At 46.9% G+C, this 24,256-nt stretch overlaps 1 protein-coding gene across 2 annotated transcripts in view; it reads left to right on the forward strand.

The window, feature by feature from the left end:
• Window positions 1–24,256, forward strand: part of DYNC1H1 (dynein cytoplasmic 1 heavy chain 1) — a 916,572-nt gene that overhangs the window by 698,652 nt on the left and 193,664 nt on the right. The window contains exon 64 of one of the 2 annotated variants that reach the window (XM_069208347.1): window positions 7,190–7,265. In XM_069208347.1, coding sequence (XP_069064448.1) covers window positions 7,190–7,265 — 76 coding nt within the window. The remainder of the gene's footprint in view (window positions 1–7,189; window positions 7,266–24,256) is intronic. The other variant, XM_069208346.1, reaches the window with a different exon arrangement.

Here is a 24,256-nt window from a genome sequence, read left to right on the forward strand (position 1 = left end):
CTTTTATGAATGGGATGCATTGGAGACTGTTACCGTGGAGTGGCCCTGCACACACAGGCGCATTGGGGAGTCCACAGTTTAGAAACTCAAGATGGGCTTGTCTCCTGGAGGGCCTGGGGACCACGCTAGCAGTATTGACCCCCATCGATTTGGGCTGCAGTCACGGTTGCAGTGGTGCTTTCCGGTTTTAGTGGTGTGGAGTCATCAAGTTCCTTTTTGGGTGCCAGCAAGGTGGAGGGAAGTAGCTCGCTAGTGTACAGGATATCTTGGTGCTTCTTGAAGTGCATGAAGTCCACTCAGGCTTCTGGAGGCAAAGTAGTTGTAGGACAAGTCGTCTTTGGCGCAATTAATGAGGACTGCTGGCAAGGTCGGGCTAAGTTAGTAGCTGCTCCTCAGTTCTTGCTTTTTGTGGGTCTTTGGTGTCCTCCTTCTTGGGTCCAGAGAATCTGTCTTCTGATGTCAGTGAGACACCTAAATACTCGATTTGCATGCATTTAGTGGTGTGTAGGGTAGTAGCCAATTGGCTACTTATCTTTGGGATGTCTCCACCCCCTAAATGACCACATCCTGTGAGGAATTGGCATATTTCTATCTCAGAAGGCCTAATTGCAGCCAGACATATGATGGTGGAAATCTTCCTCAAGTGTCAACCTTGTGTAGCCCACCTTATGGGTGTGGCTAGCCCAGAGATGGTACACTGTTTCCTTCTGTCCTGGTGCATGTAGGAAAGTGATCTTTCTTGGCATGGTTACCCACATTTTCTGCCTGTTAGTGTGTTTGACTGTGTTCACTGAGATCCTGCTAACCAGGATCCCAGTGATTATGCTCTCTCCTCTAAATTTGGTTGCTAGTAACATTTTCTTCCCACATTTGGCATACTGGTCTCCCCATATAGGTGCCTAGTATATGGTACCTAGGGCATTGGGGTTCCAGTGGATCCCTATGGGCTGCAGCATAGGGAGCCCATGCAAAGGCCTGTCATTGCAGTATGTGGGAACTGGGTGCACACACTCTGTTTTACTACAGGTCACTGCACCAGGTCACTGTAAGTCACCCCTGTGGTAGGCCTCCTTAGCCCAGAGGGCAGGGTGCAGTTACATGTGTGTGAGGGCACCCCAGCACTAGCAGAGGTTCCCCCACGAACTACAGCCCCATTTTACTGGACTTTGTGAGTGCGGGTACACCATTTTATGTGTGTACCGGACATAGGTCACTACCTATGTCCAGCTACATAATGGTAACTCCAAACCTGGGCATGTTTGGTATCAAACATGTCGGAATCATACTGCAATACTGTTGCCAGTAATGGAAGTATGATTCCATGCACTCTGGGGGCTCCTTAAAGGACCCCCAGTATTGCTACCACCAGTCTTACAGGGTTTTCTGGGCAACCAAGCTGCTGCCACCCCTCAGACAGGTTTCTGCCCTCCTGCTGCTTGGACTGATCAAGCCCAGGAAGGCAGAACAAAGAATTTTCTTTGGGAGAGGGGGGGTAACACCCTATCCCTTTGGAAATAGGTGTGACTGGCTTGGGAGGGGGTAGCCTCCCCAAGCCACTAGTTTCCTTTGAATGGTACATTTGGTGCCCTTCATGCATAAACAAGTTCACACCGGTTCAGGGACCCCAGTCCCTGCTCTGGCCCAAAACTGGACAATGGAAGGGGAGTGACCACTCCCTGTCCATTACCACCCAGTGGTGGTGCCCAGAGCTGCTCCAGAGGGTCCCTGGGTTCTGTCATCTTGATTCCAAGGTTGGCAGGGAACTCTGGGAGCATGTGAGTGGCCAGGCAGGTGACATCTGAGGCACCCTCCGATAGGTGGTTACCTGGTTAGGTGACCAAGCCCCCTCTTTGGGCTATATAGGGTCTTCCTCTGGGGTGGGTCCTCAGATACGACTTGCAATATTCCAGCAGGACTCCTCTGCAACCTCTGCTTCGACTTCCGACCTCTGGAACCATGACTGGTCCCTCCAGAAACATACAAGCTGCAGATCCACGAGGAAGATTCTTCTGCAATATTGTATGTAGAATTCCTGCCAGCTTTGCAACATTTCCCTGGCCATGTATCCTCGGAAGACTGCGACTCTTCAGCCTGCACAAGAAGGAATCTCCCTTGGGGTTAAGGCAGGTACTTGGCTGCATCGACGACTGGCTGCGTGGGTCTCCCCTCATCCTGAGCGGCGTGGATCCTGCATCACAGGTGGTGGTCCGGAGGGTGTCCCCATAGTCATCTCTACCGGCTGTTGCACTTTGGTGGTGGTAAGTTCTTTCCACTCCACACAAGACAGCACCCCCGTGCACAGCGTCCTTTGCAGCTGCCAAGGCTTGGTTCCTTCACGTCCAAGGGGAACTTCAGGCAACGTGTAACTCCAGACCCCAGCACTCCCTCCTGCAACTCCTGGGCCTCTGCGTGGCCCTCCCGTGATGTGGGAGCCGTTTCTGTGGTGTTGCGTAGGCTGCTTCAGCGAGTTGTATGTGTCCCTGTCCTGTGGGACAACTGTGGGGGCTGGCTCTGCTCCTGTGGGCCTTCTGTGACGTGGAGGGTCCGCCCCCCCCCCTGGTAGAGTTCTCCTGGACCTTGCTGGTCCCCGGCAGAACCTCTTTTCCTCCAAGCGGAAATTTGCCTTTGCCTAGGCTTGTTAGTGGAAATCCTTCACCACCACCCATCTGCAATCCAGCTTCCAGCGAGGGACACCTTCTGCACGCATCAGGAACTCTTCTTCTGTGCTGCAGTGCTGACCTATCTTACTTCTTTGTCGAACAACTCCAAAAGGTACCTCTGGGTGGGTAGTATCTCCTACTCCCCCTGGACTCCACGACTTAGTCCCCTCTCTCCACAGGTCTGGTTCCATTTCTGGTCTCACTATAGGTCTGGTTCCTTGCAGGCTGTTCTGATTGTCGTCTTTTTCTTCATTTTATCCTTTGGGGTGGTTTTGGAGAAATCAAGTGTTTTACTCCTGCATTCCTGGTCGCTAGGGGGTACTGCATTACTTACCTGTGTGGTTGCCTACTACTCCCAGCTCTCCTCTACACGATTTACTTACCTAGGTGAGGGTCCTGTGTTCGCATTCCACTTTGTTAGTATATTGTTTGGGTTCTCCATAGGGCTATTTTACACTGTTTTCCAACCTTTTTATGCCTCTTATTGTTTATTAATGTATACATATATAGTGTATTTACTTAACCTCCTATTGCAGGGTTGCTTCTAGTATTTTCTGATACTGTGTTGCAAAAATGAAGTACCTTTATTTTTGTACAACCAAGTGTTTTCTTTCTTGTGTCAGTACTGTGTGACTGTAGTGGTATTGCATGAGCTTTGTATGTCTCCTAGATAAGCCTTAGCTGCTCATCCACAGCTACCTCTAGAGAGCCTGTCCTCTAGACACTGCCTACACTTCACTGAGAGGGGATACCTGGACCTGGTATAAGGTGTAAATACCACAGGTACCCACCACACACCAGGCCAGCTTCCTTCATTGTTGGTGCAGCGGTGGGATAAGCATTTGCAATTGCCTTACCACTCTTTCACTTGGTGCTTTCTGCAAGAAAGACCACTTACTAGTTAGGTTTACACTTATACCTAGTAGCAGGGATAGCCTCTTAAAGTTTGGGTAAGAGAGGGGTCTGGCATAGCCCCTGCTCCAAACTTTTCTAGAAAGAGACTAGAAGTGAGGGAGGTTAGGCACACCCTACACCACTCTAACACAAACATGTCTTCAGTACCTAGCACATCTCAGAACATTGATTCTCACTATGAGGATCTCACCTTCCAGGAACTGAGGGAAGTGGGCAAGAGTACGAACCTGAAGACAGGGAGGAATCCTAATGCGACTCTGCTTCTTGGCATGTTCCTCAACGATGACTAGGAGCAAGCTGGTAGCCAGGAGGAGGAGGAAGAGTCTACCTCCCCATGGTTAGAAAGAAGGTCTGAACACTGAGGAGGGTCAGGTGGGTCCCTCAGAGGATCACAGGGTATTTAGTAAAACCCTTAGTGTAGGTGGGAGCAACTACAGGCAGTGACAAAGGTGGCCAAGTCAGTAGTCCCCCCCCCCCTTTGTTCCCAGGGGACTAGTTCAGTTGATTACTAAGCCTAGGGACAGATCTTTATCCTGCCATTCATGTTACCTCTGTATCAGAGGGGACACACTGCTCTACTCCAGACGACTCCTTAGATAGGGAGCTTAGGAAACTAAGACTGGAGGAGGCCAAGCTGAGGCTGCAGCAGCAAGGGCTAGTCCTAGACAGGGAGGCCTTGGTAGTGGGGAGAGGGAGTCGGGGATTGTGGTTAGCACCCCATGGTAGCAGCAGCAGCAGCATTGGTTTCAGGGAACCTAGAGTTATGGAGGACTCTATTGATTCTAGAAACCTTAGCAAAGTTGTCGTTCCCCTCCCCACCATTTAGAAGGTGGGGGGGGTGACATCCATCAGTGGTTCTTTGCTCTGGAAAGGGCCTGCAAAGGTCAGAGGGAATCCCAGAGACACTGGGCTGCTATCCTTTGGCTCTCCTCTGTCAAGGGTAGGGATAGGCTTCTATAGGGAAATGCCTCCCTTGGCATGGTTACCAGCTAACGTTTTGCCTTTTGTTGATGCTAGTTATAATTGAAAGTGTGCAGTGTGCTTGGATCCTGCTAACCAGGCCCCAGCACCAGTGTTCTTTCCATAAACTGTACCTTTGTTCCCACAATTGGCACAGCCCTTGCACACAGATAACTCCCTTGTAATTGGTACTACTGGAACCAAGGGCCCGTGGCCAGAGAAGGTCTCTAAGGGCTGCAGCATGTATTATGCCACCCTGGGGACCCCTCACTCAGCACATGCACACTGCCTCACAGCTTGTGTGTGCTGGTGGGGAGCAAATGAGTAAGTCGACATGGCACTATCCTCAGGGTGCCATGCCCACATCCCACTGCCCGTGGCATAGGTAAGTCACCCCTCTAGCAGGCCTTACAGCCCTAAGGCAGGGTGCAATATACCACAGGTAAGGGCATACTTGCATGAGCACTATTCCCCTACAGTGTCTAAGCCAAACCTTAGACATTGTAAGTGCAGGGTAGCCAAAAAGTGTATATGGTCTGGGAGTTTGTCAAACACGAACTCCACAGTTCCATAATGGCTACACTGAAACCTGGGAAGTTTGGTATCAAACTTCTCAGCACAATAAATCCACACTAAAGCCAGTTTTGGATTTATTGAGAAATGCACACAGAGGGCATTTTAGAGCTTACCCCTGTATACCAGTCCGACTCTAGTGTTAGGCGGACCAGTTCCTGCCACAACCTGCGATTTTCTGGCCACATGGGGGGAGTGCCTTTGTCACTCTGTGGCCAGGAACTAAGTGCACTGGGTGGAGGTGTTTCTCACCTATCCCTGCAGGAACTGTAACATCTGGCAGTGAGCCTCAAAGGCTCACCCCTTTTGTTACAGCGCCACAGGGCATCCCAGCTAGTGGTCTCTACCAGATATTTTGTTACTGAAGGTAAGTAACTTGTACATTACAGCAAACTGGGTAGAGTGGGTTCCTGGCCTCTGTCAGGTATCATTTTGTCACTGGAATTGGCTGGCGCATCACAGCATCTTCTCGATTTTGAACCACCTGGCAATGTCCATGAATGACAGTGAATAAGCCCAGCAGGCAGCTTCTGGCAGACCACAAATACATCCAAAGGTGGCACAGGGTATCATCCAGCAGTGTGGAAAACCTTGGCTAGATCTTTTTGCCACCGCCAAGAACACATTGTGTCAAAAGTTTTGTGTTTGTTTCCACAAGAAACTTCTCTAGGAGATTCGTTCCTGCTGGTATTGAACTTTGGACTCCTGTGTGCCTGCCTGCCTCTGCCTCTCCTGCCCCGAGTTCTGAAAATGATCAAGCGTGATTGGACCCAAGTCATTCTACTGGCTCTGGTTTGGGTCAGGAGAGTGTGCTACCCAGAGCACTTGTCACCCGGTCAGGTTGCCCCCTCCCTGGGACACCCCCAGGACAGATAACTCCATCCAAATGTACATATACACCTCTATGCATGAAGATTTAGCAGCGGCAGTTGACTGCATTTGATGTGCTACCAGAAGTGGTATATGTCATCCTTGCCGCCAGACAACCCCCAACTGCCCATGAAGTCCATTTATGCCAGGTGATGGGACAAGTTTATGGGTTGTGTGGGAAGCACAAGATTGCCCCTTACAAACCAAGCTGCTCAATCTTATTTTGTTTGTTTTGTGTATGATTCCTCAAGGACTTGCAGTTGGTATTAAGGGTTACTTGTCAGGCCTTTTTTTTCCATTTGCTGGCTCAGACATCCTTGTTTAAATCACCCGTTGTGATGGGTTTAATAAAAGGCTTGATATACAGGTATACTCTTAAACCATTTCAGCTGCCACAGTGGGACCTTAATTTGGTCTTTGGGTTGCACACGTGCACACCTTTCAAGATGATGCCTAGCTGCTTGCCTTGACTTTGTAGAACAGTGCTTTAGTGAGATTGAGGCACTGTCCGCATCTGCGTTATGCCACATATTTCAAGACAAACTGGTGTTGAGGACTAAGGCAGCCTTCTTGCCTTAAGTTAACTCTATCCACGTTGGGCAGTCTGTCGCCCATGAACACAGCTTTTGTATCTCTTCTAAGGTGAAGAATGTGGGGTTAGAAGCACCCATCAGAATAACAAGTTACTTACCTTAGGTAGTGCTTTTTTCTGGTGAGTGATCTATATAACCATAGGTTCCTCACTGCCCTCCCACCTCGTCATTCTGTAGTGTCCTCTTTTTTTTTATTTATTTTTTTTAAATGCCTAATAAGGTCCCAAGTTACAAATGTGTACACTGGTACTACAAATTGTTCACTCTTTGTGTTTGAGGGCCTGGAAGAGAAAAGCAAGTAACTGAAGTCTGAGAGCAGGGGTGGCACTTAATGCATGGCTGCTCTGTCTCTTCTGTGGCATATGGACTCAGTGCTGAGCTGCATGACATGCATAGCAGTGCAGGAGCATTGCTAAAGAAAATCTTAACAAATCCATTGTGGCTCCTGAGGAGTATTCTAAGGTCAGGAATATACACTTGGAGTATCCTCCAGAAAGACAATTACCAGAGGTAAGTAACTTGTTTAAGTATGGCTTGTTAATATTTCATCTTTCCTGTTTTCACCTGCCAATTGGTACGTCACTGTGTTACTATTATTGTTTTTTTTTCTCAAAACAGCAGTTTTGTATTTGGTTGGATAGTAGTTCACCAGAACAAACAGTTCCATACATTTGGACTGAAGAAAAACCTGCAAGTAAGTACATTTCAAATATTTTGCTAAACTGCAGCATATTATGCCACAGTAATAATGCTTTATTAATTTATACTGTTTGGCCAAATTAAAATAGCCAACCTGGCACTTTTTATAATCCTAACTTTTAATATGTAATAATATGCTTTTTTCCTATTTGATCCTTCTCAGATACATATGGTTTTGAATTACAACTTTTTAACCTTTAAACAGACAAGTCTTTTGGGGCTTTAGGTGAGCTGTACATTGGTATTGGAATCTATGCCTTTTCACGTTTGTGATCTTGAAGGGTGCAACTTTGCAGGGCAGAAATTGATTATAAATTCTCATCTTATGCATAATTCTGCCATCTAATTGTTGGGTCTTGATATTCTGAATTACAAAACTATTTACTCTTGCTGGGCGTCCATGTAAGCGGAACCTGAATGACACATACTGTAAGTCCACTATGCCCTCTGTCCGAAATTGGGTAATTAGTTAGAAAGGATGCCAGTGTAGGAAAGTAGGATCTTTCGGACATAGTTACCCCCACTTTTTGTCTGGTGTCAGTGTGTTTTCACTGCAATACACTGGGATGCTTCAAAACAGGACCCCAATGTCAGTGTTCTCTCCCCTAAATTTAGTTATTAAGCAACTTTTATACCCCACATTTGGCATACTGGTGTACCCCTGTAAGTCCCTAGTATGTGGTTCTTAGATAACCAGATGTTGGTACATCAGAGGTACCCCATGGTCTGTAGCATGTATTATGCCACCCATGGGAATCCTTGCTAACTGAGTCTACAGGCCTGCCGTTGGAGCCTATGTGAAATGGTGCATGCACCTTTCACCCCAGATATAAGGTTTACCTTGTATCCCGGTCACTGCACTCTGAAGTCACCCCTAAGGTAGGCCCTTCAGCCCAAGGACAGGGTGAATTGTTTTAAGTGTAAGGGCACCACTGCATGAGCAGAGGTTCACTAACAAACCCAAAGACCGCACTTTCTGGGCTTTGTAAGTGTTGGGAAGCCATTTTAATATATGTAGTGGACACTGGTCATCACAAGATGTCTTAACCTAACCTAACCTAGTCATGTTCGGTATCAAACTTGTTGGAATCATGCAACTACACTAATTCCAGTGTTAGCTGAATGATATTATGTTCTGTGGGGGTTACTTAGAGGACCCGCCCCAAGCCCCCCATATGTCTGCCTGTACAGCCTTGCAGGGTCTGCGTGCAAGCCAGTGATGCCGCTGACCTCAGACACTGTTCTGCCCTCCTGCTGCTGGGCCTAACGTGGACGGAGGAAGGCAGAACAAATAGTTTCCTGTACCTCTCCTTCAGAAATAGGTGTCTCTGGGCTAGAGTGGGGGTGCTCCTGAGCACCACCAGACTGCTTTGAAGGGCACATTCGGTGCCCTCCTTGCATAAACTGGTTTACTCCAGTGCAGGACCCCCGGCTCCCACTCTAGTGCGAAAAAACACAAAGGACAGGGGAGTGACCAGCCCTCTGTCCAGCTCCTTCCCTACGGAGATGCACAGAGCTCTTCCAAGTGGCCACTTGATTCTGCCATCTTGGAAATAGGATGAGCAGAGGTCCCTGGGAGCATCTGACTGGTCAGTCCCCCTGATAGATGGGTCACTACAGAAGCTGTCCAACCCCCTTCCTAGGGTACTTAAGGGCTCATCTGAGGGTGGGACCCTAGATTTGTCTACAAGATTGGCCTGCACGACTCTTCGGCAAGACACTTCTGCAACCTGGACATTGGAACTGCTGCTGGAGTTCGCAGGGAACTAAGACAAGACTGCAACTAGTAGGAGGGCTCCTAAGGCAGTTTTGTCCCTGTGCATTGCAAGGACTCCGGAGGACGCAGGCCTCGGACATTGCAGAGTCACAAGGACTCTACATGCACTTAAGACCTTAAAGAAGGAATCTCCCTTGGAGTGAAGGAGTCTCTTCCCTGCATCCTCAGACACCTCAATGTCCAGTTTTTGGATCCTGCTGTCCCATGGGCTCTTCAAGGCACTACAACACAGGTGTTGGTTCTGTGGCTCTCCAGATGTCTAACTTGTCGTCTTTGCATCTGAGAAGTCTGTGGTCCCTCTTTGGAGCTGCTTGGTCAGAACCCCCTTGCACCATGTCCATTTGTCTCTGCCAAGGCTTGTTGGCTCTTCAGTCCGAAGACCTCCTAGCTCCAAGAAGCCCCAGACTTCGTTACCACACAGCTCCAAGAACAACATCCTCCCTGCAACCCCCTAAGATGTGGGTATCTATCTTCGTTGTGCTGCTGAGGCCTCCCTATGCCTGCTGCCAGAGAGTCCTCCTGGGGTGGGGTCTCCAATGGTTCCTGCTGGCTCTCCTGCTTGCTGAGAACTGTCCCTGCCTTACCTACAAAGGCTGCGTCCCTTTGAACTTGCTAGTCCCCAACTCCTGCAACACTTTGTACAACGTTTTCTTGTACTTGTCAAGGCACTGACTTCACCTGCAATTTGATGACCGGCATGGGACACCTTGTGACTGACTCCTAGGATCTTTCTGCATCACCTGGAGACCACAGCTGCAATTCCACTACAGCCTTCTATCAGGAAAGCATCTCCCAAGAAGGGTGGGCATTGCCCTTCTGCACCTCCTGAATGTCTATGGCTGGTCTGGACTCTGTCCCCTCTTTCCTTAGGTCCTCTTCATCTGGAATCCACAGCTAAATTCCACCAACCTCATCCAAGGGTCACGACAGTAGCTGGACAACCGAGGTCCCATTGACATCAACAAGAAGTTCTGACGCAAATTCACCTCTATGCACCTTGGCTCCCTGATGTAGGTACTCCACTTCTAGCAGTATCTGGGGTGGGGGAGGAGGTGAGGGGCACTCTTGAACCTTCCTTGTCCCAACGAGTTTCCTCTGCGTCCTCTGGGAAGGGTCCTGGAACATGAAAAATCTAACCGCTACTTATCCATGTTTTCCTATGGACACCTGACCTGGGGTAACATCTCTGCACATGGCACTTGGTGAATCCTGGCTACTTAACTTTTGGTATTTTAGTGCTTCCCCAGTCCTGAGGATCCTTGTGTGGTAGTCTTGGTTAGTTGTGACTTTCACATTCCATTTCTGTAGTATATGGTTGGGCCTCCCCATAGGGGCCCATGATATTTTATGCCTTTACTTACCTGTTTCTAAGTATATGTGTTTGTATATCTCCAGCTAGGAGACATACCAAAGTTAGTTTAGTGCCTATGTTTCTAATGAATAATAAATTATTTTTTCTAACACTGTGGTTCTTTCTTGTGTGCGCAACACTGACGGACCTATGTGGTATTTAAAGCTGCTTTACACGCTCCCGGGTAAGCCATAGCTGCTCTCCACAGCTACCCTTTGAGAGCTTTGGTTATCTGGAACCACTTACATTATCACTGCCTGGAATCAGTACAGGTTGCCTTACCAGTGGGTGTACACCATATACTGAGACAGCCTCCTGCATTGGTGGTGCAGCAGTTAGGACTGTACTGTTTGTATCAATTGGTATTTTTCTATATTTCTTTGAACTAGGTTGTTAAGGGTCTGGCATAGTCCTATCCTTAACCCTTTTGAAAAGTTTACAACACTAGGGTAGTTGTAGATACACTTACATTAGCACCATGTCTTCAGTTGATGAAGCTGACCAGACACAGGAGTCTAGGTACAGTGGGCGTAAATTCCAGAAAGTTAGGACCCTGTGTAGAGCTAGGAAACTGAAGGCAGGTAGTCACCCTACTAAACCTCATCTCCTAGAGATGCTCATCCAGTATGACCTCCAGAATCCTGAAGGGCAGGTAGATCAGTGACACTAAAGTATGGAAAATGACCCTCCAGATTTGGAAAAGAAAGCACCTAATACTTCAGACTCTCACTCCGAACATGTCCAAGAGGACTCGGAAGAGATCCTTGAGGATAACCCTGGGCCTGTAGTGGAGGTACGAATAGTATAGAGGGAGGGTACACAGGTTGGTCCATTTTGTTTCTCCCTGTGGGTTGGTAACAAGGGTTACCAGGAGGAATAGATTGTTCGATGGCATATGTTGCTGCAGATACACATGTTTCGCACAGTCCGCTGCCTGGTGTTGGGCTCGGAGTATTACAAGTTGTTTTTCTTCGAAGAAGTCTTTTTTGGTCACGTGACCGAAGGACTCCTCCCTCTTCGGCTCCATTGCGCATGGGCGTCGACTCCATCTTAGATTGTTTTTTTCCGCTGTCGGGTTCGGACGTATTCCTTTTCGCTCCGTGTTTCGGTTCGGAAAGTTAGTCAGAATCTCGGAAGAAAGCGTCGGTATTGTTCCGTTCGGTATCGGGATAGTTAGGTACATCGACACCGATCATCGGAAGACTTTGGGGTAGCTTCGATCCCCCGTCGGGGCCTGGTCGGCCCGACCGCGTGCGACATCGAAGCCGATGGAACGGACCCCGTTTCGTTTCTGCCCAAAATGTCACAGTAAGTATCCTTATACAGATCAGCACTTGGTCTGTAACTTGTGCTTGTCCCCCGAGCACAAGGAGGATACCTGTGAGGCCTGTCGAGCCTTCCGGTCCAGAAAAACACTCCGGGACCGAAGAGCCAGGCGTCTACAAATGGCGTCCACGCCGACAAAACAACGTTTCGACGACGAAGAGGAAACATTCTCGGTTCCGGAATCAGAATCCGGAGACTCCGACGTCGAACAACAGCAACAAACAGTGAGTAAGACGTCGAAAATTAAAACCATCGAGAAGACAAAAGCCCAGGGGACGCCACTGCCAACAGGCCATGGCTCGACCCATAAAACCGGCGAGCCGTCGAAGGCGCCGAAAAAGGGCACGCCCATAGCGAAGACACCCGACTCCGGTCGAGGGACCGCCATGGAGCAACCTCGGAGCCGAGATAGCGGCTCCGAGAGGCAAAAACAAGATGCCGGCACCGAAAAACATCGGCACCGAGACACCCTGCCGAAAGCCACAAAAATTCTGTCGGTGCCGAAGCCGAAAAAAGATTCTCTCTCAGCGCCGAAAAGTTCCACACCTCCATCCTACACAGAGGAACAAGGAATAAGTGGCCAGATGCACAGATTTGGACAAGAGCTCCAAAGTGTAGAATCAGACTACACACAAAAGAGACTGTACATCCAGCAAGACACAGGGAAGATATCAACCCTTCCCCCAATAATGAGAAAAAGAAGGATCGGACTTCTCAAGGATGACGCACAAGCCAAAGTGGTTAAAAAAGTCACGCCTCCGCCCTCTCCTCCACAACAGGCATCGCCGGCACAAACACCGCCACAAATGCACTCACCAGCGCAAACTACCATAAGTCAAGATAATCAGGATCAAGACGCTTGGGACCTATATGACACCCCAGTGCCGGACAATGATCCCGATTCATACCCCACAAAGCCATCACCGCCAGAGGACAGTACCTCATACTCGCAACTGGTGGCTAGGGCAGCAGAATTCCACAATGTCCAACTGCATTCCGATCCTATAGAGGATGATTTTTTATTTAACACCCTCTCGGCTACACATAGCCAATATCAATGTCTCCCAATGCTACCAGGGATGTTATGGCACGCAAAACAAATTTTTGAAGAGCCCGTAAAATCAAGAGCCATCACCCCAAGGGTGGATAAGAAATACAAACCACCACCCACAGACCCAGTGTTTATTACTTCGCAGTTACCACCTGACTCCGTAGTAGTAGGGGCAGCTCGCAAAAGAGCAAAGTTCGATGGCATCTGTCGCTGTAGATACACATGGTATGCATGAGCTCGCCATCTGGTGTTGGGTCGGAGTGTTACAAGTTGTTTTTCTTCGAAGAAGTGTTTTCGAGTCACGGGACCGAGTGACTCCTCCTTCTGTGCTCATTGCGCATGGGCGTCGACTCCATCTTCGATTGTTTTCTTTCCGCCATCGGGTTCGGACCTGTTCCTGTCGCTCCGGATTTCGGAACGGAAAGATAGCTGAAAACAGAAGATTTTCGACGGTATCGTTGCGATCCGGTTCGAGATAGACACATACGACGACGCGTTGAACATCGAAGCGCTTCGGTGCCCTTCGGGGTAGATTTCGGCACCCCGTCGGGGCCTAGTCGGCCCGACCGCGTGGAGAACAACGCCGATGGAACGGACCCCGTTTCGATTCTGCCCCGAATGCCACAACAAATATCCTTATACAGACCTACACTCGGTCTGTAACCTGTGCCTGTCACCCGAGCACAGCGAAGAATCCTGTGAGGCCTGTCGGGCGTTCCGGTCCCGAAAAACTCTGCGCGACCGTCGAGCGAGAAGACTGCAGATGGCGTCCACGCCAAAGGAGCGTCGACAGTTCGAGACAGAAGAGGAACAGGAGGAATCCTTTTCCATCCAGGATTCAGACTCCGACGAGCTAGGCTCTACAAAAACTGTGAGTAAGACGTCGAGATCAGAACTTAAAAAAGGAAAGAAGGCCCAGGGGACGCCACTGCCAACCGGCCATGGCTCCACCCAAATTCTCGGTGACCAACAATCGGCACCGAAAAAGGCCCATTCAGTGTCGAGATCGTCCGACTTCGGTCGAGACACCGGCACGCAGCCTCCTCGGGACCGAGAGAGTGCTAAACAGAAGCATCGACACCGAGAGTTCGGTGTCGACACGGATCGACGCCGAGACAGTGGCGCCGAAGACCATAGAGGCCAAGACTTTTCGGCACAGAAAAAGAGGAAGGTTACCTCGGAGCCGAAAAAACAATCAACAGGGTTTTCGGAGCCGAAAAAAGCGACATCAGACCCTGTTTCAGGCTCCTATACTGAAGAGCATTCTATGTCTTCACAAATGAAGAAACATAGATTTGAACAAGAACTGCAATCCACTGACGTGGATCACACGCAAAAGCGTATCTTTATTCAGCAGGGGACTGGGAAGATCAGTACCCTTCCACCTGTCAAACGAAAGAGAACGCTTCAGTTTACTCCTCAGCAACAAACAGCACAAAAGGTAACACCTCCTCCCTCGCCTCCACCTGTAACTCCGGCTTCACCAACTTACACCCCGTCACATTCGCCAGCTCACACCGCCATGAGCCACGATGACCAAGATCAGGATGCGTGGGACTTGTACGACGCACCAGTGTCTGATAACAGCCCAGACACATACCCAACTAGGCCATCACCACCGGAAGACAGCACAGCCTACTCACAAGTGGTGGCTAGAGCAGCACTATTCCATAATGTGGAACTACACTCTGAACAAGTAGAGGATGATTTTTTATTTAACACCCTCTCTTCAACCCACAGCTCCTACCAAAGCCTGCCGATGCTCCCAGGCATGCTACGCCATGCAAAGGACATTTTCAAGGAGCCAGTTAAAAGTAGGGCAGTGACGCCTAGGGTGGACAAAAAGTATAAGGCGCCTCCTACGGACCCTGTATTCATCACCTCTCAGCTGCCACCAGATTCTGTGGTGGTAGGGGCTGCCAGAAAACGGGCAAATTCACACACTTCTGGGGATGCACCTCCCCCAGATAAAGAAAGCAGGAAGTTCGATGCAGCCGGGAAGAGGGTTGCGGTCCAAGCAGCAAAGAGGTGGGTGGGTCCATGTGTATCTACAGCGACAGATGCCATCGAACTGAAAATGTCACTTACCCAGTGTACATCTGTTCGTGGCATCAGTCGCTGAGATTCACATGGACCCACCCACCTCCCCGGAAGCCTGTAGCAGTTCAGAAGTTACCTTCAATTTTGTACATTTGTATATATATTATTTAATCCTTTAATAGGTACATACTTACATTTTTCATTGCGCGGGCACTATTACTATAGTACAACTCCTACCTCACCCTCTGCGGGGAAAACAATCGAAGATGGAGTCGACGCCCATGCGCAATGAGCACAGAAGGAGGAGTCACTCGGTCCCGTGACTCGAAAACACTTCTTCGAAGAAAAACAACTTGTAACACTCCGACCCAACACCAGATGGCGAGCTCATGCATACCATGTGAATCTCAGCGACTGATGCCACGAACAGATGTACACTGGGTAAGTGACATTTTCATTCCCATACATCTGGCGACGCCCCACCTCCGGACAAAGAAAGCAGAAAATTTGATGCGGCAGGAAAAAGAGTAGCATCACAGGCAGCCAACCAGTGGCGCATCGCAAATTCTCAAGCGCTGCTGGCCCGATATGACCGCGCACACTGGGATGAGATGCAACTTCTCATAGACCATCTTCCACAGGAATACCAAAAAAGGGCGCAGCAAATAGTTGAAGAGGGACAAACGATCTCAAACAATCAAATCCGCTCTTCAATGGACGCAGCCGATACTGCAGCGAGAACAGTCAACACTGCTGTCACCATAAGGAGACACGCTTGGCTCCGCACTTCAGGCTTCAAACCGGAAATCCAGCAGGCTGTCCTTAATATGCCCTTCAACGAGAAACAACTTTTTGGCCCTGAAGTGGACACAGCCATTGAAAAACTTAAAAAGGACACAGACACAGCCAAAGCCATGGGCGCACTCTACTCCCCGCAGAGCAGAGGCTCTTTTAGAACAACTCCATTTAGAGGGGGGTTTCGTGGCCAACCCACAGACACCACCAGCCAACAAACAAGAACCACACCATATCAGGGTTCATTCCAAAGAGGAGGTTTCAGGGGATATAGAGGGGGTCAATTCCCAAGGAGTAGGGGAAGATTCCAGACTCCAAAAACACCTCCACCTAAACAGTGACTTTCAAGTCACACAACCCTACACTCAACACCAGTGGGGGGAAGACTAAGCCAATTCTACCAATCTTGGCAGCAGATTACAACAGACAATTGGATATTAGCAATAATCCAACATGGCTATTGCATAGAATTCCACAAATTCCCACCAAACATCCCTCCAAAAACACGCAAAATGTCACCTCAACATTTAGAACTTTTAGGACTAGAAGTTCAAGCACTACTGCAAAAGGATGCAATAGAGTTAGTACCAGTACAACAAAAAAACACAGGAGTTTACTCCCTGTACTTTCTAATTCCAAAAAAAGACAAAACATTAAGACCAATATTAGATCTCAGGACACTAAATACCTACATCATATCGGACCACTTTCACATGGTCCCACTACAAGACATCATTCCACTGCTCAAACAGCAAGATTACATGACCACATTAGACCTAAAAGATGTGTACTTTCATATACCGATACACCCTTCTCACAGAAAGTACCTAAGGTTCGTATTCAAAGGAATACATTACCAATTCAAAGTGTTGCCATTCGGAATAACAACTGCACCAAGAGTATTTACAAAATGTCTAGCAGTAGTAGCAGCACATATCAGGAGACAACAGATACATGTGTTTCCTTACCTAGACGATTGGCTAATCAAGACCAACACAGTAAAAAAGTGCACAAACGACACCACATATGTCATACAAACCCTTCACAAACTGGGTTTCTCCATCAACTATACAAAGTCACACCTCGAACCGTGTCAGACACAACAATATCTAGGGGCAACCATCAACACATCAAAAGGAATTGCCACTCCAAGTCCACAAAGAGTGCAAGCATTCCAAAAGGTAATAAGTGCTATGTTTCCAAACCAAAAGATACAAGCAAAATTTGTGCTAAAACTTCTAGGCATGATGTCATCATGCATAGCCATTGTCCCAAACGCAAGACTACACATGCGACCCTTACAACAGTGCCTAGCATCACAATGGTCACAGGCACAGGGTCAACTTCAAGATCTGGTGTTGGTAGACCGCCAAACATACCTCTCGCTTCTATGGTGGAACAGCAACAATTTAAACAAAGGGCGGACATTTCAGGACCCAGTGCCTCAATACGTTATAACAACAGATGCTTCCATGACAGGGTGGGGAGCACACCTCAATCACCACAGCATTCAAGGACAATGGGATGTACACCAAACAAAATTTCATATCAATTACCTAGAACTGTTAGCAGTATTTCTAGCGTTAAAAGCCTTTCAACCCATAATAACACACAAATACATTCTTGTCAAAACAGACAACATGACAACAATGTATTATTTAAACAAACAAGGAGGAACACACTCAACACAATTGTGTCTCCTAACACAAAAAATATGGCAGTGGGCGACTCACAACAACATTCGCCTAATAGCACAATTTATTCCAGGGATCCAAAACCAACTAGCAGACAACCTTTCGCGAGACCACCAACAAGTCCACGAATGGGAAATTCACCCCCAAGTTCTGAACAAGTACTTTCAAATTTGGGGAACACCCCAGATAGATTTGTTTGCAACAAAAGAAAACGCAAAATGCCAAAACTTCGCATCCAGGTACCCACACCGCGAATCACAAGGCAATGCTCTATGGATGAGTTGGTCAGGGATATTTGCATACGCTTTTCCCCCTCTCCCTCTCCTTTCATATCTAGTAAACAAGTTGAGTCAAAACCAACTCAAACTCATACTGATAGCACCCACATGGGCAAGACAACCTTGGTATACAACTCTACTAGACCTTTCACTAGTACCGCATGTCAAACTACCCAACAGACCAGATCTGTTAACACAACACAAACAACAGATCAGGCATCCAAACCCAGCATCATTGAATCTGGCAATTTGGCTCCTGAAATCCTAGAATTCGGACACTTAGACCTCACACAAGAATGTATGGAGGTCATAAAACAAGCTAGAAAAGCTTCCACTAGACACTGCTATGCATCTAAGTGGAAAAGATTTGTTTGCTACTGCCATACCAATCAAATCCAACCATTGCATGCCTCTACAAAGGACATAGTAGGATACTTACTACATTTGCAAAAAGCGAATCTCGCTTTTTCATCTATAAAAATACACCTCGCAGCAATATCTGCTTACCTACAAACTACTCATTCATCGTCTCTATTTAGAATACCAGTTATTAAAGCATTCATGGAAGGGCTAAAAAGAATTATACCACCAAGAACACCACCAGTTCCTTCATGGAACCTTAACATCGTCTTAACAAGACTCATGGGTCCACCTTTCGAACCCATGCATTCCTGTGAAATGCAATATCTAACCTGGAAAGTCGCATTTCTCATTGCAATTACATCCCTCAGAAGAGTAAGTGAAATACAGGCATTTACCATACAAGAACCATTTATTCAAATACACAAAAATAAAATAGTTCTAAGAACAAATCCAAAATTTCTACCAAAAGTAATCTCACCATTCCATTTAAATCAAACAGTAGAATTGCCAGTGTTCTTCCCACAACCAGATTCCGTGGCTGAAAGGGCACTACATACATTAGACATCAAAAGAGCACTAATGTACTACATTGACAGAACAAAGCTAATCAGGAAAACAAAACAACTGTTCATAGCTTTTCAAAAACCACACATAGGAAATCCAATCTCTAAACAAGGCATTGCTAGATGGATAGTCAGATGTATTCAAACATGCTATCTTAAAGCCAAAAGAGAATTGCCTATTACACCAAAGGCACACTCAACCAGAAAGAAAGGTGCTACAATGGCCTTTCTAGGAAACATTCCTATGAGCGAAATATGTAAGGCTGCAACCTGGTCTACGCCTCATACATTTACTAAACACTACTGTGTAGACGTACTAAAGGCACAACAAGCTACAGTGGGCCAAGCTGTACTAAGAACATTATTCCAAACTACTTCAACTCCTACAGCAGTGGTTCCCAAACTTTTTTGACCTGCGGCTCCCTTGACCTATTGCCCGTTGCCCGTGGCTCCCTATTATGTTATTTGTTTTGGTGGGTGGGGGATGTAAGCCCGGCCTCGGCAGTACTTCCATTTTCCTCCCTGAAAATAATTGTTGATGTAACAAAAAAAAAATGTACCACTTGTTTAAGAAAAAAAAAACTTGAATTGGTAAAGTCAGAAACAATACTCTTCATCACATGGATGTACATAGGATTTTTTTTTTACTATATTTTTTAATTGCCTCTAGGTTAGGGGCTTACTCCTGAGAATCAAGTGAAGGGTGAGATGGGTGGGAGAACAAAATAAATAATTTTCATTGGCACCTTTCATGCGATTGCATACGGAGCAGGCCATTTTAGTTGTTGAGGAGGCACTTTTGTTATATAAGGGCGATAGAACTAAGGTTGCGGTCACACAGGTGAGATACGCAGCAGCTCTTAAACAAGGTTGCGAATATGCACAGGGAATACATAGGGCTGCTGTCAGAGCTTAGAGGTCATGGAGAAATACAACTGACTAATACGTTTTGACTGCAATAAACATGCATACACTTCGACCGTCTTCCAGGTCTCAAGAATGGCGGTGGAGATTGCTGGAAAATGACAAGTGGAAGTTTAGCCATCTGTACAATGCGAAAGTCACAATCTTTGTACAAGTTGATGACAGTCAAACAAATCATACAAATAACTAATAACAAAATAACCAAGTAAGCCGACAATCCCAAAATGGTTCTACAGGCTACTGATAGCTATGTTAGTTTTACGTGGTTACCTGTGAGCATGTGGTGGCAGCAAGCTTGAAGAGAGTCTTTTCGACCTGGTCCTTAGCAGGCAGGTCTGATGAGGACTTGCGTCTTAATCCAAGCAGGACTGCTTACAAGCTAAAACAAGAGCCTCAACAGGATCCGCAACCTGTTTTAGTTTCACCAAAGTACAGCTTGAAAGACAGGTAGCACGGTAACACTCTCCATGAATCTCCACTGGAGCACCTCTTTGTGTCTATTTAATTCTAGGTACAAGCCAGGTAGTTGGGCACGGTGGTATAATGGGATCGCCATACAGGAGCTCCACTACATCTGACCTGGGCTGCTCGTTACACTTCTTAAGACTATGGGTCCTATATAAGGTCTCCACTGTTCAATGTGTCTCAAGAAAAAGGCATTTGGGGTTTGTATTCACATACAAATCCTTTAAGAGGAACCTACATGGAGTTGCAGTGAGGGAAAAAAAACAACATGAGATATATTCTTGCATGATATTTCTGCTCCAAAACAAGTTTTGCAAGAAAACATCACAAAACCGTTATAGGCATGAGAAAAATGGGAAACCATGCTTACTACAGATAGCTGATTTATGCGGATCAAAGTGAGATTAAATTTGCATAGTAAACCTTATGCACACCAATTGTGAAGCAATCTAATACTTTTTCCAGATCGGTGCAACTGTATATGCAAGCCAGACTGCTCCAGAAAGTCTTCACAATGTTGGTGGCACAGAATATTTACTCTCCATACACAAGCATCCGAGATTAGGAGAGTAAGCAGCTGTAAGCAGGCAGTAGCAGTACATGCAGTACTTGAAGCCAGAGTGCTTTGGCATAAATTAACTAATCTGAAGGAAATTGTTGGGGAAAGTCAGAAAAAAATAGACCCAAACTGAGCCTAGGAATGGTGGTTAACATGACAGAGGAATTTTCTGGGATGAGAAAAGCAGATTGTTTTCCACACCAATGTGCAAAAAAAAGGCAAACTGCAATGTGTGAGCCGGAATGTATTTGTTCAATTAAAAACATGAAGCTGCTTACACTCTACCAGTGGGCAACACTCTATATTTAATCAATGTAAGCAGTTTCCCCCTCAACTAGCAGGTAGCCCACATGTTGAACACTGGAATAACCGAGAACATTAGGTAACCATGTTAAATATTTCGTACAGGAATAAATGGAGTCCTTTTACTTGAACTTTATTCAATTTCTTTCCAGTAGGTGGCATCAGAGCCTGTGAAATACTGTCTATGTGACTAGCTTAATCCTCGATAAAACCCCCAAATTAGGGCTTTAGTAACTTTTTGTATGTTTTAATTATGTCACTGTTGTGCAACGTATTATGTTCCAGTAAGAGAGGAATGAACGAAAAGACCAATTATAATGTCAATTTACAGTTTAGAAACTTGATATCCTAATAAGTCAAAAGATTTACTATCACCATCAGCACAAAATTGTTTCATAAAGTGCATTTGTGCACGGCTCCCCTGGCTATCTTTGATGGCGCACCCGGGTGCCGTGGCGCACAGTTTGGGAACCACTGTCCTACAGGCTAAACCACCGCTTTTAGGGGAGGTAACTGCTTTATAGTCTATGCGAAACATGTGTATCTGCAGCAACATATGCCATCGAACTGAAAATGTCACTTACCCAGTGTACATCTGTTCGTGGCATTAGTTGCTGCAGATTCACATGTGCCCTCCCGCCTCCCCGGGAAGCCTGTAGCCGTTTAGAAGTACATCTTAAATCTTAAACATTTGTACATTTGTAAATAATTATTATAAACTTTTTATGTACATACGTATTCACTCCATTGCATGGGCACTATTTATAGCAAACAACTCCATCCTCACCCTCTGCGGGGAAAACAATCTAAGATGGAGTCGACGCCCATGCGCAATGGAGCCGAAGAGGGAGGAGTCCTTCGGTCCCGTGACCAAAAAAGACTTCTTCGAAGAAAAACAACTTGTAATACTCCGAGCCCAACACCAGGCAGCGGACTGTGCGAAACATGTGAATCTGCAGCGACTAATGCCACGAACAGATGTACACTGGGTAAGTGACATTTTCAATCCTCATCTTCATCCTCGCTCTCCTCAGCATCCTCCACTGAGGAGTCAGAGGAGTTAGCTTTAGATAGGGGGTACAACTTGCTCAAACTTGAGAAGGCAAATCTCAAGTTGGCAAGGGAGCAGCTAGCCCTTGAAAGGGAAGCTCTAGAGGTGAAGGGAGAAAGGAAGAATTTGGCGTTAGAACCACATGGTGGCAGCACTGGAGACTCCAAAGTGAGTGATGAGCACTTTGACTCTGGGAATCTCAGCAGGATAGTTTCCTCTTACAAATCTGGAGATGATATCCACAAATGGGAAACTGCTTTGGAGAGGGCCTGTAAAGTCCAAAAGGTTCCCTCTGAGGCAATGGGCATCTGTCATGTGGCTCTCCTTTGCAGACAAAGATAGGGACAAACTTTTTGCCAGTCAGGGAAGCGGATGCAGACCACTATCAGGTTCTGAAAGAGGCACTAATTTATGGGTTTAGGGAAATTCTGAGGAATACAGGATTAAGTTCAGAGAAACTCATAAAGAGTCCTCTCGAGACCGGGTTCATTTTGGAGACTGTGCAGTTAAGGCTCTGGGAGGCTGGCTACATGGTAGCAATGAACATGACTATGAACAGCTGTACAATTTGATCATGAGAGAGCACATCCTTAATAACTGTGTGTCTGACAAACTGCAGCAATACCTGGTGGACTCTGAGCTGACCTCTCAACAAGAATTGGGAAAGAAGGCATAGAAATGGATCCGCACCAGGGTGGGTAAGAAAATTCATAGTGGGGGTGACCAGAAGAAAGGTAATACTTCAAAATCCCAAGGGAAGGATGGTGATAAAGATAAAAAGAAAGAGTCTTCTTCAGGACCACAAACCTCTACTTCTGGGGTGGGTCCAAATCCTCCTTTTCGTCTGGAAATACACCTTGTTACTTTACATGTAAAGTAAAAGGCCCTAGGACATCTGATCCCAATTGTCGTAAGAAAAGTACTGTTACTACCCTTTCCCCCGTGCCCTAGCAGTAGCACTAGTAGTAGTACCATAACCAAGGATGTGTAGCTGGGTTCACCTTGGGTACTGCAGTGGACTCTGGCCTAGTCAGAGAAACCACTGAGGCTATCCTGTTATTGGAGGGTGACATTGACCTTGCCACTGTGGCTGCCTGGCATCCTAATATGAGGAAATACAGGCAGCACCCCCCTCATTAATGATATTGAGGCAGAGGCTTACAGGGGCACAGGTGAATTGTCATTATGGTGACTGGAAAAAAAAACGGGTGTCTCCTGAGCAAATCCTATTTGGGCACACTTACCAAGGAACCAACATAGACAACATCACTTAATGCCATCCCGTGGCAGTGGTTCATTTCGGTTGGAGGGGGGTACTGGCCCTAAAAAGTTGTAGTATCTTCATCTATTCCTGTAGAGTGTCTTATGGGAATGAATTGGAGAGTGGAAGGTCCAGCCCTATGCAGCAATGCTGAGCATCCCTGAGAGTGTGTTTGTGGCAACTAGAGCACAGGTCTAGAAGCAGGGTTAACAAATGAGTATTGGAGCCTGGAACGAAGGCCCAGACAGCTCCTAAGAAGAGAGGTAGGAAAGGTAAACTGTCTCCTCAGGGAGATGACCTTGCCCCTTGTGAGGAAGCTGCCCCAGAGGAGCTTATGTCTGACGCAGCAGAGGTTTTGGGGGCAGGGGACCCTCCAGGGAGGAATTCGGTCTTGAGCCATTGTGAATTGGGTTGCTCCCACTACTCACTCATGTCTAAGCTTTTCTGGGCCTGACTAGGTATTACAGGACATTTGTAAGGGGTATGGGTCCATAGTGGCACCCCTGAAGATCTTACCTCTGAGAAAAAGCCTAAAAAGTTAAACTGGACATAGCTGTCAAGATGCCTTTGATGCCCCGAAGGCCCTGTGCTTAGCTCCAATTCTAAAAATCCCTAACTTCTCAAAACAATTAATTGTTCAGACAGATGCTTCAGAAATGGGAATAGGAGCAGTACTATCCCATCTTAATGCAGAGGGCCAGAATAAACCAGTAGCTTTTATTAGCAGGAGGTTGACCCCAGAGAGCAACGTTGGTCAGCTATAGGGAGGGAGGCCTTTGCTGTGGTCTGGGCCCTGAAGAATTTAAGGCCATACCTGTTTGGCGCTCATTTCATTGTTCAGACAGACCACAAGCCCCTCTTCTGGCCTAAACAGATGAATGGTGAGAATCCAAAACTTTTGAGGTGGTCCATTTCCCTTCAGAGGATGGACTTTTCAGTGAAACATAGACCTGTGTGTAACCATGCCAGCACAGATGGACTTTCCAGATATTTCCCCTTAGAAATTGAAGACTCAACTGGGCAAGATTAGTTTTACCATCTTTCATTTGAGAGGGGGTTATGTTGGACAGTCGGGTCTTTCTGGTATAGTTACCCCCACTTTTTGCCTGCTGTCAGTGTTGACTGTAGTACACTGGGGTCCTGCTAACCAGGACTTCAGTGTCGGTGGTCTTTCCCCTAGATTTT

Source organism: Pleurodeles waltl, chromosome 9 (assembly GCF_031143425.1).
Source record: "Pleurodeles waltl isolate 20211129_DDA chromosome 9, aPleWal1.hap1.20221129, whole genome shotgun sequence".
Taxonomy (NCBI): Eukaryota; Metazoa; Chordata; class Amphibia; order Caudata; family Salamandridae; genus Pleurodeles; species Pleurodeles waltl.